Source organism: Salmo salar, chromosome ssa24 (assembly GCF_905237065.1).
Source record: "Salmo salar chromosome ssa24, Ssal_v3.1, whole genome shotgun sequence".
Classification (NCBI taxonomy): Eukaryota; Metazoa; Chordata; class Actinopteri; order Salmoniformes; family Salmonidae; genus Salmo; species Salmo salar.
In genome coordinates, this window is record NC_059465.1 from 14,589,554 (window position 1) to 14,607,636 (window position 18,083).

Sequence of the window (18,083 nt, forward strand, 5' to 3'; positions counted from 1 at the left end):
TGTTATATCTTACCACTGCAGAAAAGCATACCAAATTAGCAGTTGCTCACTAATGCCATCATAAAGGGCAGGGAAGCTGCTACAGCAAGATCTGGTGACAAAATCATCTTCAAAGAGACATCTGTAAAATGGAAATAGGTCATCTCTGTGAAGCTACTGAATTCTGTCAGTCATCAGAACAAGATGCAAAATAATGAAATGAAATCGTATTTGCGCCGAATGCAACAGGTGTAGACTTTACCGTAAAGTGCTTACTTACAAACCCTTTCCCAACAATGCAGACTTAAAAATTAAGAAAAATTTGCTCAATAATAAAAAGGAAATAGTAACACAATAATATAACAATAACGAGGCTATGTACAAGAAGTACCGATACTGAGTCAATGTGCAGGGATACAAGGTAGTTAAGGTAATTGAGTTTATATGTACAGTGAGGGAAAAAAGTATTTGATCCCCTGCTGATTATGAATGTTTGCGCACTGACAAAGAAATGATCAGTCTATAATTTTAATGGTAGGTTTATTTGAACAGTGAGAGACAGAATAACAACAAACAAATCTAGAAGAACGAATGTCAAAAATGCTATAAATTGATTTGCATTTTAATGAGGGAATTAAGTATTTGACCCCCTCTCAATCAGAAAGATTTCTGGCTCCCAGGTGTCTTTTATACAGGTAACGAGCTGAGATTAGGAGCACACTCTTAAAGGGAGTGCTCCTAATCTCAGTTTGTTACCTGTATAAAAGACACCTGTCCACAGAAGCAATCAATCAATCAGATTCCAAACTCTCCACCATGGCCAAGACCAAAGAGCTCTCCAAGGATGTCAGGGACAAGATTGTAGACCGACACAAGGCTGGAATAGGCTACAAGACCATCGCCAAGCAGCTTGGTGAGAAGGTGACAACAGTTGGTGCGATTATTCGCAAATGGAAGAAACACAAAAGAACTGTCAATTTCCCTCGGCCTGGGGCTCCATGCAAGATCTCACCTCGTGGAGTTGCAATGATCATGAGAACGGTGAGGAATCAGCCCAGAACTACACGGGAGGATCTTGTCAATGATCTCAAGGCAGCTGGGACCATAGTCACCAAGAAAACAATTGGTAACACACTACGCCGTGAAGGACTGAAATCCTGCAGCACCCGCAAGGTCCCCCTGCTCAAGAAAGCACATATACATGCCCATCTGAAGTTTGCCATTGAACATCTGAATGATTCAAAGGACAACTGGGTGAAAGTGTTGTGGTCAGATGAGACCAAAATGGAGCTATTTGGCATCAACTCAACTCGCCGTGTTTGGAGGAGGAGGAATGCTGCCTATGACCTCAAGAACACCATCCCCACCGTCAAACATGGAGGTGGTAACATTATGCTTTAGGGGTGTTTTTCTGCAAAGGGGACTGGAAAACTTCACCACATCAAAGAGACGATGGACGGGGCCATGTACCATCAAATCTAGGGTGAGAACCTCCTTCCCTCAGCCAGGGCATTGAAAATGGGTCGTGGATGGGTATTCCAGCATGACAATGACCCAAAACACACGGCCAAGGCAACAAAGGAGTGGCTCAAGAAGAAGCACATTAAGGTCCTGGAGTGGCCTAGCCAGTCTCCAGACCTTAATCCCATAGAAAATCTGTGGAGGGAGCTGAAGGTTCGAGTTGCCAAACGTCAGCCTCGAAACCTTAATAACTTGGAGAAGATCTGCAAAGAGGAGTGGGACAAAATCCCTCCTGAGATGTGTGCAAACCTGGTGGCCAACTACAAGAAACGTCTGACCTCTGTGACAAGGGTTTTGCCACCAAGTACTAAGTCATGTTTTGCAGAGGGGTCAAATACTTATTTCCCTCATTAAAATGCAAATCATTTTATAACATTTTTGACATGCGTTCGTCTGGATTTTTTTGTGGTTATTCTCTCTCTCACTGTTCAAATAAACCTACCATTAAAATTATAGACTGATCATTTCTTTGTCAGTGGGCAAAGGTACAAAATCAGCAGGGGATCAAATACTTTTTTCCCTCACTGTACATGCAGGTAGGGATAAAAGTAAATAGGCAATCAAGATAGATCATAAACAGAGTAGCAGCAGCGTATGTGAAGAGTGTGAAAAGGGGGAAAGTGGATGCCTAGTCAGTTACACAACTGAATGCATTCAATCGAAATATGTCTTCCACATTTAACCCAACCCCTCTGAATCTGAGTTTGTGTGAATGTGTGTGGCGTCAATATGCATGTGCGTGTGTGTGTGTGTGTCCAGTTTGCATAGAGCCAGTGCAAGAGAGAAAAAGGGGGGGGTCAATGCAAATAGTCCAAGTAGCCATTTGATTAACTGTTGGCAACTGTTCATTGAAAACTGATCTATGTGGTTTCATTGCATACTTTATCATGTCTTATCGACTAGCTTTCTGGACCATATGTTATAGTGACCTGAAATACACACTTCCTCCTCAGCCAGAGTAACCTATGCTTTGCCACTTAGGGGATCAGTTGTCAAGCACCCTTTTGGCACTACTGTTCCTCCTTGGCAGAATAGCCTAGATGCTTTGTCAGTTTAATCTCAATGACACCGACACACATGGCATTACAAAGTGTTTTTCCTCATGCATCTAATTCAAAGAATGCCACAAGTATCATTGTGTATGACAGTGCCATAGCAGCCTTCTCACTGCACATCCAGGTGGTAAGGAGGTCCTAGTCCAAGAGTAACAGACTTCTGCCATGGCCAAGAGGGACCATATGTTCTGCTGTCTTGAGTCTATCCCGCCTCCATTCCAGTCTGCCAGGCCTCTGCAACATATGGGGCTTAATGCTATTAAGCATGAGGTTTATGACCTCAAAGGCATTTCTGTCTTCGTTTGTACAGGTGAACCTAGCTATGTGTCAGTAGTTTCCCGACTGACAGGCACAACAATGTCAACAGGCAGGTTCTCAGGGTGGTGGTATTCACCAAAGACATACACCTACTTCAGACAGGTAAGTGGGACTGATTGTTTTAATTAATGCATTAACCAAGGCAATGGTCTGCAGGCTACTAAACCAGTAGTAACCAGTGCTGCTGCCACCACTGCGATATGCTATCAAAGAAGAATGGACACACACACAAGGTGAACTTGCCCTTTTTAATGCCAAATGAGAAAGGAGCATTGACAGATCAATTTAAACTGGCAACGCAGCTAACGTTACAGTACAATATGTTTACTAGCTGGAGTTAAATATTACAGTAGCCTACCTCTGATCAGTGAATAATACCAGCAACTAGCAAGCTAACGCGTTAAAGCATGTCTCCAAATCTCACAGGAGATTAATTTAGGCAGATAATATGGAGTAAAATCCATTGAAAAGTCATCAAATAGTCTGTCTCGATACAGCTGGCTAGTATTGTAAACGTATGGCGCTACTACAACTAGCTATTTAGTTATCTAGTTAAATCCAATTGTTACAACATGACACGCAAAAGTACATGGCCATCATTTTAGACACCGAGTTCAACGTTGTTTCCGTTTACTGTTACCAGAGAAACGCGCTGCCCAATCAAAAGTCGTTTAGTAGGGACCTTCGACTCAGTAACCAATCTAATCCCGCATTGTTGTAAAATTAGCCCGTTTGAAACACAAACCGAGCGATTTGAAACTGTCAAGATCAACAAGTTGATAAGACAAAACAAACGCAAGACGAAGGCAGTTCGAGATACTCCGAAGCACTAAGGTAACACTTTTTCAAATGTGGACGTGATATAAATGAGACAAATTCGTTCCAAAGCTGCATCGTGTGTGTGTGGACGCGCACGTTTGCTATTGCTAGCTAGCTATGTTTACTACACTAGCTAAATTAGCGAACTGATACTGGTTAACGTGAGCTAAATTAACGCCAGCTAGCTAGCCTAAATGATGTTGATCAAAATGAACATGGTCTGTGCTATCTGGGATCCTAGGGACGTCCCTACCGTAAACCTTATCTAACCTTAACCATTTAAAATGTCAACTTCAATTGGGTAACGTTAGGGCCGTCCCAAGGATAGCTAGGGAAAAAACCAAAACTCGCCCCGGGAGTTTGGGAAACTGTGCCTTACCCTAACCATAAACCGTACTGTAAGCATTTAAATTTCAACGGGTAAGGACTTCCCAACAAGGATTCCGAATGGACCCTGCCAATCACCAAACGAGATTTGGAGGCTGTCCTCGCGATACTACCCTAACCGTTGTTACGTATATGTTGGTTCTTCTTCTAGGCGGAATATTTGAATATAGTACAACAGTTATGTAGTTGTTTTACATCTCAATGAGCTATGTAGTATTTGAAATCAGGCTATCTGAATGCATCAGCTGAAGACCAGTCCAAGTGCCTTTCCTGTTAAAACAACCAGTTGCATTTTGATGTATCTTTCCTCAGATGTCCTCAGATGAAGGGGATCCGAGCAGTCCAGTTCTGCCAGGGGACTCAGATCAGGGCAGCTCGGTCTCCTCTGAGCTGCAGGTAATAAAGCACTTCCTTTTACAGATTTATGGAGATGTGTTCATAAAGAGAAATACAATTCTTCATGTTTAAAAACTCATCAGTCGACTGTTTTGATGAGGTTGCAATTGAAGTTACCACAGCCACAAAGTCAATATCGTAAAAATCCATGGAAACTAAAATGAGCTTTTTGGTCTTAATTTAAGGTTATGGTTAGACATAAATTAAGCAGTGTGGTTATGGTAAGGGATAAGGTTAGGTTCAAAATCAGATTTTAAGAAGAAATTGTAGAAATGTGGAGTTCAGCCATTTATTATGGATCCCCATTAGCTGCTGCTCTTCCTGGGGTCCAGCAGAATTAAGGCAGTTTATACAATTTTAAAAACATTACAATACATTCATAGATTTCACAACACACTGTGTGCCCTCAGGCCCCTAATCCACCGCCACCACATATCCACAGTACTAAATCCATGTGTACGTGTGTGTATAGTGTGTATGTTATCGTGTGTGTATGCATGTGTCTGTGCCTATGTTTGTGTTGCTCCACAGTCCCCGCTGTTCCATACAGTGTTTTTTTTTATCTGATTTTTTAAATCTAATTTTACTGGTTGCATCAGTTACTTGATGTGGAATAGAGTTCCATGTAGTCATGGCTCTATGTAGTACTGTGCGCCTCCCATAGTCTGTTCTGGACTTGGGGACTGTGAAGAGACCTCTTGTGGCATGTCTTGTGGGGTATGCATGGGTGTCTGAGCTGTGTGCCAGTAGTTCAGACAGACAGCTCGGTGCATTCAACATGTCAATACATCTCATAAATACAAGTAGTGATGAAGTCAATCTCTCTTGCACAATTTCCACATGATTTAATACAAGATTTACTTGGTGTTTAGGGTTTAGTGAATGTTTTGTCCCATATACAATGCTTTTTGTTTTAGAAATATTTAGGGCTAACGTATTCCTTGCCACCCACTCTGAAACTAACTGCAACTCTTTGTTAAGTGTTGCAGTCATTTCAGTCATTGTAGTAGCTGACATGTATAGTGTTGAGTCATCCGCATACATAGGCACTTTAGCTTTACTCAAAGTCAGTGGCATGTCGTTAGTAAAAAATGTAAAAAGCAAGGGGCCTAAATAGCTACCCTGGGGAATTCCTGATTCTACCTGGATTATGTTTGAAAGGCTTCCATTAAAGAACACCCCCTGTGTTCTGTTAGACAAGTAACTCTTTATCCACATTAGAGCACGGGGTGTAAAGCCATAACATACGTTTTTCCAGCAGCAGACTATGATCGATAATGTCAAAAGCTGCACTGAAGTCTAACAAGACAGCCCCCACAATCATTTTATCATCAATTTCTCTCAGCCAATCATCAGTCATTGTGTAAGTGCTGTGCTTGTTGAGTGTCCTTCCCTATAAGTGTGCTGAAAGTCTGTTGTCAATTTGTTTACTGTGAAATAGCATTGTATCTGGTCAAACACCATTTTTTTCCAGAAGTTTTGCTAAGAGTTGGTAACAGGCTGATTGGTCGGCTATTTGAGCCAGTAAAGGGGGCTTTACTATTCTTGGGTAGCGGAAAGACTTTAGCTTCCCTCCAGGCCTGAGGGCACACACTTTCTAGTAGGCTTAAATTGAAGATGTGGCAAATGGGAGTGGCAATATCGTCTGCTATTATCCTCAGTAATTTTCCATCCAGATTGCCAGACCCCGGTGGCTTGTCATTGTTGATAGACAACAAAACATTTTTCACATTTTTCCACACTGACTTTACGGGATTCAAAAGTACAATTCTTGTTTTTCATAATTTGGTCCGATATACTTGGATGTGTAGTGTCAGCGTTTGTTGCTGGCATGTCATCCCTAAGTTTGCTAATCTTGCCAATGAAAAAGTCATTAAAGTAGTTGGCAATATCAGTTGGCTTTGTGATGAATGAGCCATCTGATTCAATGAATGATGGAGCCGAGTTGGCTTTTTTCCCCCATAATTTCATATAAGTTGCCCCAAAGCTTTTTACTATCATTCTTTATCTAATTTGTCTTTGTTTCATAGTATAGTTTATTTTTATTTAGTTTAGTCACATGATTTCTTAATTTTCAATACGATTTCCAATCAGTTGGGCTGCCAGACTTATTTGCCATACCTTTTGCCTCATCCCTCGCAATCATAACGTTTTTAAATTCCTCATTAATCCAAGGGGATTTAACAGTTTTTACAGTGAATTTCCTAATGGGTGCGTGCTTATTAGTAACTGGAATGAGCAATTTCATTAATGTGTCAAGTACAGCGTCTGGTTGCTCCTCATTACACACCATAGACCAGCAAATATTCTTTACATCATCAACACATGAATCACTACAAAACTTATTGTATGACCTCTTATACACTATATTAGGCCCAGCCTTTGGAACTTTGGTTTTCCTAGATATGGCTATTATATTGTGATCACTACATCCTATGGATTTGGATACTGCTTTAAAGCACATTTCTGCAGCATTAGTAAAGATGTTTTTATTTTATTTTTTATCTTTATTTAACTAGGCAAGTCAGTTAAGAACAAATTCTTATTTTCAATGACGGCCTAGGAACAGTGGGTTAACTGCCTTGTTCAGGGGCAGAATGACAGATTTGTACCTTGTCAGCTCGGGGATTCGAACTTGCAACCTTTCGGTTACTAGCCCAACGCTCCAACCACTGCCGCCCCACAATGCCGCCCCACAATGTGATCAATACATGTACATGATTTAATTGCTGTGCTGTTTGTAACTACCCTGGTAGGTTGACTGATAACCTGAACCAGGTTGCAGGCACTGGTTACAGTTTGCAGTTTTTTCTTGAGTGGGCAGCTTGATGATAGCCAGTAAATATTTAAATCACCCAGAAAATATACTTCTCTGTTGATATCACGTACATTATCAAGCATTTCACCCATATTATCCAGATACTGACTGTTAGCACTTGGTGGGCTATAGCAGCTTCCCACAAGAATGGGCTTTAGGTGAGGCAGATTAACCTATTACTTCAACAGTACTTAACATTATATCATCTCTAAGCTTTATAGGAATGTGGTTATGAATATAGACCGCAACATCGCCCCCCGTTGGCATTTCTGTCTTTTCGGTAGATGTTATAACCATGTATTGCTACCACTGTATCATCAAAGGTATCATCTAAGTGAGTTTTAGAGATAGTCAGAATATGAATGTCATCTGTTACAAGCAAGTTATTGACTTCATAGACCTTGTTTCTTAGGCTACATATGTTAATATGAGCTATTTTTAGCGGTTTTCTGGGTTGCTTGATTGTTTTTAATGCTTTACTGGGAAGCTTATCAGAAGTAGACTTACTCATGTTATTTACATTGGAGCTGATAGTGCAGGGTGACCTGCACAATGTGGTCTTCCTTCTATTGCACACCGCCTCAGTGCTAACAGTGTAACTCTGGTTCATAGGCTCATGATTACTGCATACGATAGCTGTAGGATAAACAGAAGTATTCGGTGCAATTATCAAATCAAATGTATTTATAAAGCCCTTCTTACATCAGCTGATATCTCAAAGTGCTGTACAGAAACCCAGCCTAAACCCCCAAACAGCAAGCAATGCAGGTGTAGAAGCACGGTGGCTAGGAAAAACTCCCTAGAAAGGCCATTAGGGGCACATAAATTAAGTTACTTACATTGTGTTTGCCAACGCCCCTAGGATCATGTACATTTGATGCAGCATTATGACAACTCATTGTCACAATGGTAGGGATGAACTGAGCTGGTCCTGGATCATTTACCAGTCATTGATTCAACGCAGCCTTGAAATGCGTGGACAGAGTCCAGGAGCCAAGATGATTTGGATGGATCGTCATTCCTGTAGAGTATCTTCTGTTTCCAGAAGGTATCAAAGTTATCGATACAAGTGACTCCAGCAGAGCTACAGTAGTCTTTTAGCCAGATGTGTAATGCCAGTAGTCTGCTGAATCTTTCACACTCGCGGAACAACTGGAGCTGAAATGATTGGCCATTTTTTTGGAGTCTTTTAATGCTAAAATCAGTTCTTTAAAATCAATTTTCAAACGTTCCGAGCTAGCCTTCCTGACATCGTTTGACCCCACATGGACTACAACAGTGTCAGCTCCCAGCATCTGTCGTAGAACTGTCGGAAGCAGCCTTGTGATGTCCTGTACTCGTGGGTAGCACAGGGTTTTTGCCTTGGGAACCGAGATGTTTCTCACCATAGTGCTGCCTATTGATGACAACTGGTGATGTTGAATGGGCCAGTTTCTCAGGCAGCTTCATGGTCTAATGAGGGTGGGAGCTTTGTGGCTGTGGTAACTAGTGACAAACTATCTACGCAGCAAGCAGAACTTTATTCACACATTTATAAAAATTTTTACTAGGCAAGTCAGTTAAGAACAAATTCTTATTTACAATGATGGCCCCCCCCTGGGTTAACTGCCTTCTTCAGGGGCAGAACGACAGATTTGTTTTTTACCTTGTCAGCTCGGAGATTCGATCCAGCAACCTTTTGGTTACTGGCCCAACGCTCTAACCACTAGGCTACCTGCCGCCCCGTTTCAATGTCTCTTCTCATATGATGGACAGGATGAATATGAAGAACTTCTCCGCTACGCAGTGGTCACTCCTAAGTATGACCCGCAGCCCGCCGCTCAACTGCAGCTTCTGAGCGCCTCTCAACTGTCTGCGGATGGACGGAGTTCCCGTGGAAATGACGACGCGAGGTCCCGTCGCTCAGCAGGTACAGTGGGCCGCTGCTCACCCACACACTCGTTACACTAAGCCGTTCTGACAGACACACAGCTTGAGGCCCTCCACATTGCTCCCTTCAAACGATCCACTGTCATAAAGGATTTGGCTTCTCTCCTGCTTTGGGTCTTTCTGTTAAGAAATGCTCCTCTCTCTGTCGCTGTCTTTTAACCCGGGCACAGACAGACTCGAACCACCAAGCCCAACAAGCTGTTGAATGTTCCACGTGTATTTCACAAGTACCCAAAAACTTGACATGGAGAGATGAACTGCTTGGTGATAGGCAAGATCTGTCTTAAAACACAGACTAAGACGCATTGACACCACTAGTTAATCATATAACTGAGAATGATATCAGACCGTACATTACAGGTGTGTAGGTGTCTGAGGTACTCTATTTCATATCAGAAGAAACATTCATTCTCTGTTCCCTGCCACAAGCAAGCTTACACGCAGCTTACACCCAGTCTATCAGTCTTTTCTCCAGACCACGGCACCCTCAGTTGTAGAGCTTAAACTGTCATGGAGGAGTGTACTGGGATGTAAAAAGCAGGCAGGATTTTGTGTGCCTGATTGGTAATGATATGCTGGCATCCTGCCCAAACTGCTCTTTAGAGTACAGCCTTTTTTCTCCTTCTCACTGCAGGGTTTAATTAAGATATTGCCATAAATGCATTCCTGGATGAAGAGCCAGAGTTTTCTTACTTAGTATTCTTACCGTCACACACACTCTCTGTTTCTCTATCACTGTTTCTCTCTCCGGCTCTCTCTGCCTCTCAGGCTCAGTTTCTGAAGCTGACGATGGGAGACGCTCTAGCAGGGGAGTGAGGTCAGCACGGGCCTCCCCTTTTACGGTGGAGCCCAGGGCACACTCACACACCTTTGAGGGTAAATACACACAGCCAACAGATGCTTTATAACTATAGTTAGTCCAATAAAAAACATGATTATAAAGACCATGAGACTGAACAGGCATGGGATATATACAATTATACTATACTATTTTGGTGCTCCCAGAGCATCAAACATTATTTGGGACCACTGTGGTTCTTTTATCAGGTTTGTGTGCAGAAAATCAACCCAGTCTCTTGACCTCCAGGTAATGAAGAGATGGCCGGCAGGTCATCTGTTGTCTCAGACAGACACTCAGACAGACACTCAGACAGACTGCCGACGCCGTCTGAGAGCTCCAGACACGGCAGTCCAGACCCCCTGGTCACCGTGGTGACAGAGATGTTTATCTCTGACGAGAACCTGAACAAGATGGAGAACATCCTGGACACCTGGAGCGACAAGCTCAAGGTTAGCCTGCCCTGCCTCTTTATTGTCTGTCTATTCAATGTCTGGCGATTTCTGTTTTAGCTCGGCGAGAATAGATCCTTATGAGGCTGTGTTCTAGGGTTGTGTTCTGTTGGTCTGGTAGATGCGGTAAAAATGCCAGTGGTACTCGACCAAAACAATGGAAACGCATGGGGAGGGGAAGATCCCGAATCTCCTCATTGCCCCCCAGCAAAATTAGCGTACATTTAGGCTATTGTTTATATGTATATTTCACACTATGTTGAGGTAGAAATCGGAGTATAATGCTTGTATGGATGTCAAACCCAATAATATGTTCATGTCATCGTCACCAATCAACTGCATTACAGTTTAAAAACACTTGATTACCACCACTGATTTCTTTATGCTAGCTATGCTACCCGCTTATACGAACGGGAGTTAGCATTTAGAAGTCACTTCTAAACCTGAAAAGGGACTACTTCTAAATGTTATGCAGTGAAAAACAGCCAAATAATTCCAAATCTGACTTTAGTAACCACAGTGTGGGCCTGTTACGATGTTTCGATCATGACGGATTTGACCAATATCCACTTATCAGATGTCATGTCCCTTTCAGTGACGTGTTTCCTAAATGATCAGGAAGTCCTCATCTGATTGTTGGTTTGTCATTTGTGACTCAGTATCTGCATTGTGCCGTTGAAGGGGACTGCGATGTTTCTTTGTTAAACCATCCCTGTCTCTCCACCCCAGGCCAACGTGCTGATGGAGCTCAGGAAGTGGAAGCTGGCCTTCATGGAGCAGCACAAGCTGGAGGTGAGGAAGGAGAGGGAGAAGCATGCTGCCTGTATAGCAGGCCTCACTGCAGAGATGGACAGCCTGAAGGAACTGCTCCACACCTACGAGACCTCCAACCAGAGGAAGGACGAGGTGCGCAGTCTACACATATCATACCACACACACCTCCCCACCACACACCCACTACTGGTAGGGTCTATGTAAAGACAAGTCATACAGTTCTCTTCAACGGTGTTGGTGTGTTATGATGAATTGAGTGTGTGAGGCGTCGTGTGTGTGTGTGACTTGTGTTGTTTTGCTTGTAGGTGATAGTGAACCTGAGCCAGGCTGTGGACAGACAGAGGGAGAGACTGGAGCTGATGAGGACCTTTACCCACTGGAGACTGCAGCACAGCGAAGCCAGGGAGCAGGTGAGAGACAGGGGGGTGAGGGGACTCCCTCAGAGGGCTAGGGTGTGGTTGAGATGGGGAGCAGTGGGTACGGGACACTGCATCTTAATGTCTGTTTTTGAAATGACAGTTCACCCCTTTAACCAAGGAATGAGTTGCACATGTCTATTCTGTGAAATGAATGTCATAACATCCTTGGTGAACTGTACATTTTAAGCGCTGACAGTACTCCAGCAGGGTTATGCAAATCCTGAATCTGCATGATTAACGGGCTCGTGATAATGGATGTTATCTGATGACAGCTTTGTTGGAGAGTCATGACAGTAACATTCGTGTTTAATTTAATGTACTAATCATATCTTTCTGTGTTGCTTTCGCTGACTGAAATTCAGTTAGGATGATAACATTTGCAATTGGTTGATAAAATGTTTTTTTTTTATGCATTACCATGTCACATCACATTGAACATGCATACATTACGTTTTCACACTTAGATTTTCCACTGATATTCATGGGTTAAATAAGTGATATTTGCGTCCATGTGACAGTATTTAATACCTCGTTTTTCACTAAATATCTGAAGTGTAGAAAATCCCAAGTTCTTTCCTGTGACGGTTTGATTCCTGTGTGTAGCAGAGTCTTCCTCAACATTCCTCCTCCTGTCCCTTGTCTGTCCTGCTGTCCACCGTGTCCCCTCCCTCTCTCTCTCTCTCCAGGCCCACAGTGCCCGGCTGGCAGAGCAGCACTACCGTCTGCAGCTGAAGAGGAAGGTGTGGGCAGGCTGGCACAACCTGGTTGAGGGGAGCTGGAAGGAGAAGGTGGAGAAGGCGTGCCGTGCCCGGGCTGAGGAGGTCTGTGTGCGCCTGTCAGCTGACTATGAGGACAAGATGGCAGAGGTAGGGAGGAGCTGCACACTACTCACACACACACACACACACACACACACACACACACACACACACACACACACACACACACAAACACCTACATAGAGTAGGCCTATACAGTTCCAACCATAGAATTACATATGATCTCTGGTTCCGGCACTCTGAAACGGTGTTCTGTAGTAAAAGAAGAAGACCGTTTCACATGAGCACAGAACAGTAGCTAACTACACTTACTGCACATCCGAGAAACTGAATAACCAAGGTCTTACAGAAATAGTGTCATTCACCATACTGCATAGTTCTGCAGGCCTGACACCGTTCAGCTTTTTAAATGGAAAATATACCTTTTTGACGTTTTTTCTGTAAGTCGGGCTGTGGGAAGAGATTTGAATAATGTTGATGTATAATTGCTGCACTATAGCAGTGAGTGAGCCTGGTTGATGGAGGCTGCAGTTAAAGCCCAGTGAAAGAGAGAGAGAGAGAGAGAGAGAGAGAGAGAGAGAGAGAGACGTGTGGAGGCTGCTGAGGGGAGGACGGCACCGGAGCGAATTGAATGGCATCAAACACATGGAAACCCAAGTGTTTTGATGTATTTGATACCATTCCAGTCATTACCACGAGCCTGTCCTCCCCAATTAAGGTGCCACCAACCTCCTGTGGTGTTGAGACAGTGTAGTAAATAAAGGCTTACAGGCCTAGCAAAAAGTGAAGGTAGGGGGTAAAGAGAAGGGTTTTGGAGTGGAAGAGAGGAATGTCAGTACTGTAGACGTGCAGAGAAAGACTAGAGCTAGAACAGAACACAGCCTGGGAGGGAGGGTTATTACAGAGGGAGAGAGGGAAAGAGAGAGATGTTATTTCAGAGAGAGGAATTGCAGCATGGAGTAGGTGTTCAGTTCAGAGTTAGGGAAGTGAAGCAAGCTTCCCTTCAACCTCATTCCTCAGTTACAATCTAGCCAGTCCTCTTATTTCTGTTTTCCCCAATGTGACCTTTGCATTTTAATTACAGTACAGTTAACAATGATGATGATACATTAATGAATCCCTCTCTCTCCTTCTCCCCCTCCTCTCTCTCTTTCACCCCCCCCCTTTCTTCTCTCTCCTTCCCTGTCTCTCCTTCCTCTCCCTCTGTGTAGCACGTGGCAGCGCTGGATGCTGCCCAGGCTGAGATCCAGAGGCTGCACTCCGAGAGGGAGCGTTATGAGGAGGCCATGAAGAAGGCCTTTATGAGGGGCGTGTGTGCCCTCAACATGGAGGCTCTCAGCATGTTCCACACTGGAGAGGGACGAGCGGAGCACGACCTGCACGGTTAGTAACACACACACACACACACACACACGGCTCTGTCACGAAACCCCTCTGTTCCCGACACTTTCATTCATAGAACAGATTGTTCAAAGAAGTATATTATACTAGGAATGGGCATGAGTAATCTAGTACTCGAACGGACGTCAAAACGTTTCAGGTGCTGTGAAACTACTTAGTGGAATGTGCCTTGTGGCTGCCAGAACGGGCAAGTGAAATGTTGTCCCAAATGTTTTGGATTCTAGTGTTCCATTTGTACATGTGCATATGCGGGGCAAATGCCAAGCCAAGCATCAAACAGTCTTCTCCCTAAATTCACTTTCTCCTCTGTGTCTCCTTCACTCAAATGCATTCCACCACTCCCTCTACACACAGGTGCTCCGTGCACACACACAAGCACCCGTTAGGCCTACAGAAATAAATGACCACAGAAACATATCCAACTGATGGGATACACAAGCTGCATTCCTTTCCGAGTGACGACATGTTATCACAAATTAAAAATGGACTGGTTGATTGAATTAGGAAAATATGTGTTCCAACAACGAGCTGCAGTTTTGGAATAATTATGTGAATATAATTGCGTCCTGTCTATTTTCCGCTGAGGCTACTTTGCGAACTGCTAGTGCCATTTAGAATTGGTTAGCCTAGGCTATAACCCCCCTCCCTAAGCATAGACAGGTTCCACATTGAAAATATGCAAAATCATTAGTTTGATAAAGACCAAGAGGGTATTTTCATTAGAATCATTAAGCCTAGGCCTACTCATCAAACAGATGTCTGGGACATAATTCATCAGCACACAGTGTTCAATGTGGAGTTTGTCATCAATTGTATAAATTCCAAAGAACAGGCATAATAAACTAAATAGAACATCTGTATATCGAACAGAAAACAGATTTTGGTTGATAACCCCCCAAAAATGTTCTTTCAATTCACCAAATTGAGCCCCGTTACAAATGATCAATCTTTTGCCTAGGCTCTGTTACCCTGAAACACAGACACTGGTTCTGCAGTCTGCTGTTTTTGACACTTTGGCTCCTTGCGTGATGATGGTAAATCTTTGGAAATGCTGACTGCGTGGTGCAGGTTGTAACCTTGTGGCGGTCGTTGTCCCTAAATGCATGTATGAGATTTTATGGATTCAGCTTGAACTTCAAAAGTGGTTCTAGTTTCTGTTTCAACACATACATTTATCTGTGTCTGATTTGAGTTTTGTCATTTTTTTTTGGGGGGGGGGGGGGGGTAAATCTAATTCAAATTTTCTTATCAGACTAATCTGGAATGTCATACAGTAATTTCTCTTGTTTTATAATTGACAGGGCCACTGTCTGCAAATTACAGAATGTGATTTATGTTGGTCAGATTTGATTATACTGGGCTTATTTGATTATCAGCCTTCACATGTCCAGTCATGAAGCAGGTCTGCCTTCAGGACTTAAGCCTGTGTACAGATGATTATATGACTGCTCTTATTGGTCTTCCCTCCACAGATGCTCCGCCCCCTCGGGATGATCCTGGCACCGGCTCATTGGCCCATCTCCAGCAAAGGCCTGCCTCCTCCACTCGGTTCAGCCCGGTCCACTTTGACCCCCCTGTACCACCGTCCCAGAGTGACGCAGAGGAGACAGTGAGACGCTGACACGCACACACACATGCTCGCACACACACACCCACCCTGGTTACAGTCCATAAATGCAATGGCAATCACTACTACTATGGATCAGATTCCGCCATCATTAAACATCATATTGTCATATCATTTGCTGCAGTTGTATTTATTCTTTCTCAAGACTAAACATTTTCTCACTAACAGTATTTCATAATTGCCACTACACAATGTTCAGTCACAGCCTGTCTCGAAATAATGGTTTATGACTGCTGACTCCTCAAACACACATTGGATAGACCTGTTGTATTTACAGGGCATCAGTTTGTCTAATTTCTTCATCTCCTTTCCTGTGTATGGGCTTCTACCTGCACTCTTAATATCTGCCCACTCACTCTCTCCCTCTCTCCGTCAGGTGGGTTCCAATGTCCCTTCCACCACGGTGGTCCACAGCACCCTACCACCAGGGGGCACTGCAAGCTCCCACAGACAGGTTAGTACTATCATTGATGATGGTCTATGGCACTGGGAGCTTCTCAGGGCCATGTAGAGAATCAGGACATCGCTCCTAAAGTGTGCACTTGCACACTTCCTGTCATGGATCTACAATCACTCCATTGGATTGGTGTAATCATTGGCTAGAGGGAGTTTCAACCAATCTGAAATCCACGATGGGAAGTGTTTGAGAAAAAGGTGTCAGCCACTGTCTCTGGTTACTGTGACCTTTTCCTCACCATTTATCAAACAAAGCGAAAGGTCACACGTATTTGTTGACTGTTCCTTAATGATCATAATTTGTATCAGGTCAGTACACGGGTGATCACATCGGGTCAACAGAAAGCCTCCAAAACCGTGACCGCTCGTATCACGGCACGCGCCGACCTCCGCGCTCCCAGCTCCGTCCGCGCTCCCAGCAACCTCCAAGTCATGGGTGTGGCTCCTCCCATGAGCTCTGTCATCGTGGAGCGCCATCACCCCGTCACACAGGTACACCATCATCACCAAGCATGTCTATTTTACGATGAACCAAAATCACCAGACAACAAGTTGATTTATGATCTGTAGAAACACACACCTTCGCTGAACAGACCTCAACCTGTCTCACTTATCGCTCTCTTTCTCTCTCCTAGCTCACGGTGGGTCAGGCCACCGCAGCTAAGTTCCCCCGCTCCTCCTCTCAGCAGGGCCAGGGGCCCTTCAGCAGCAAGAGTTCCTCCAGAACACACTCAGCCTACCACGTACACACTATTAAAGTGGTTGAGTAAACACACACAACAATATCACCTATGGTTCACATAGGAAAATACTACTACCTTTTATGCAAATACAAGTAGTCTTCCCGTACATGACTTGGTCAAGGTGATACATGTGCACAATTGAATATTCCCAAATATTCTATACATATGTAACACACACACACACACACACTTTCATTACTATGAGAGAACTATGAAGGACCTGAAAGTTTAGGATTACAGAAAATAATTTTTCAAATGCAATCAATAAACCTGACAACACTCTGGAATGGAAGGTAGAATGGTGACTGATGGAACCACCTTTTCCTTTCAGAGTATTTGGATAATGGCTTTCACTAGTTTTACTTCTTATTGTGAATGACTGAACTGTTTTTGTATTTTTTCAGTTTTTTTATTTGTTGTTTTTAAATGATGGAAAGTCAGTCTCTTGACTGTTGTGTGAAATCGAATATTTGAAATAATATTGCGTTGATGATGTGTTGAGAACAACACTTGTGGTCAAGTTTTCAGGACTGTATCAAGGCCATATGTTCATGTTTTGGTCAAAATCTGCACTATAAACTTTTACGGTAAATTGCTTGAACATGAATAAAACATGAATTGCAAATATTCTCAGAATAATAAACCATTCACTAATTAGATGTACAGTTGAAGTTGGAAGTTTACATACACAAATACATTTGAACTCAGTTTTTCACAATTCCTGACATTTAATCCTAGTAAAAATTCCCTGTCTTAGGTCAGTTTGGATCACCACTTTATTTTAAGAATGTGAAATGTCAGAATAATAGTAGAGAGAATGATTTATTTCAGCTTTTATTTCTTTCATCACATCCCAGTGGGTCAGAAGTTTACATACACTCAATTAGTATTTGGTAGCATTGCCTTTAAATTGTTTAACTTGGGTCAAATGTTTCGGGTAGCCTTCCACAAGCTTCCCACAATAAGTTGGGTGAATTTTGGCCCATTCCTCCTGACAGAGCTGGTGTAACTGAGTCAGGTTTGTAGGCCTCCTTGCTCGCACACGCTTTTTCAGTTTTGCCCACAAACTTTCTATAGGATTGAGGTCAGGGCTTTGTGATGGCCACTCCAATACCTTGACTTTGTCTTCATTAAACCATTTTGCCACAACTTTGGAAGTATGCTTGGGGTCATTGTCCATTTGGAAGACCCATTTGCGACCAAGCTTTAACTTCCTGACTGATGTCTTAAGATGTTGCTTCAGTATATCCACATACTTTTTCTACCTCATGATGCCATCTATTTTGTGAAGTGCACCAGTCCCTCCTGCAGCAAAGCAACCCTCACAACATGATGCTGCCACCCCCGTGCTTCACGGTTGGGATGGTGTTCC

The 18,083-nt window shown here is 43.3% G+C and overlaps 1 protein-coding gene across 2 annotated transcripts; it reads left to right on the top strand.

Moving 5' to 3' along the window:
• The first annotated feature begins 2,837 nt into the window (after window positions 1–2,837).
• Window positions 2,838–17,368, top strand: poc5 (POC5 centriolar protein homolog (Chlamydomonas)). 2 transcript variants are annotated; one of them, XM_014170788.2, is made up of 13 exons: window positions 2,838–2,975; window positions 4,392–4,475; window positions 9,049–9,202; window positions 9,991–10,098; window positions 10,310–10,512; window positions 11,242–11,418; window positions 11,592–11,696; window positions 12,392–12,571; window positions 13,696–13,867; window positions 15,358–15,494; window positions 15,889–15,966; window positions 16,278–16,460; window positions 16,604–17,368. In XM_014170788.2, the coding sequence occupies exons 1-13, from the start codon at window positions 2,913–2,915 to the stop codon at window positions 16,736–16,738; spliced, it is 1,779 nt and encodes a 592-aa protein (XP_014026263.2). In that variant the 5' UTR covers window positions 2,838–2,912; the 3' UTR covers window positions 16,739–17,368. The 2 variants fall into 2 exon arrangements, with proteins under 2 accessions (XP_014026263.2, XP_014026264.1); XM_014170789.2 differs by lacking the exon at window positions 2,838–2,975 and adding an exon at window positions 3,540–3,707.
• Window positions 17,369–18,083: the final 715 nt, after the last annotated feature.

What these genes read in the sequence shown, in the direction of transcription:
- poc5 (XM_014170788.2), top strand. Translation starts at nt 2,913, where the DNA reads ATGTCAACAGGCAGGTTCTCAGGGTGGTGGTATTCACCAAAGACATAC. An exon ending in CATACACCTACTTCAGACAG is followed by an intron (nt 2,976 to 4,391) that starts GTAAGTGGGACT and finishes ATCTTTCCTCAG; the next exon opens with ATGTCCTCAGATGAAGGGGA. An exon ending in GCCATCACCCCGTCACACAG is followed by an intron (nt 16,461 to 16,603) that starts GTACACCATCAT and finishes TCTCTCTCCTAG; the next exon opens with CTCACGGTGGGTCAGGCCAC.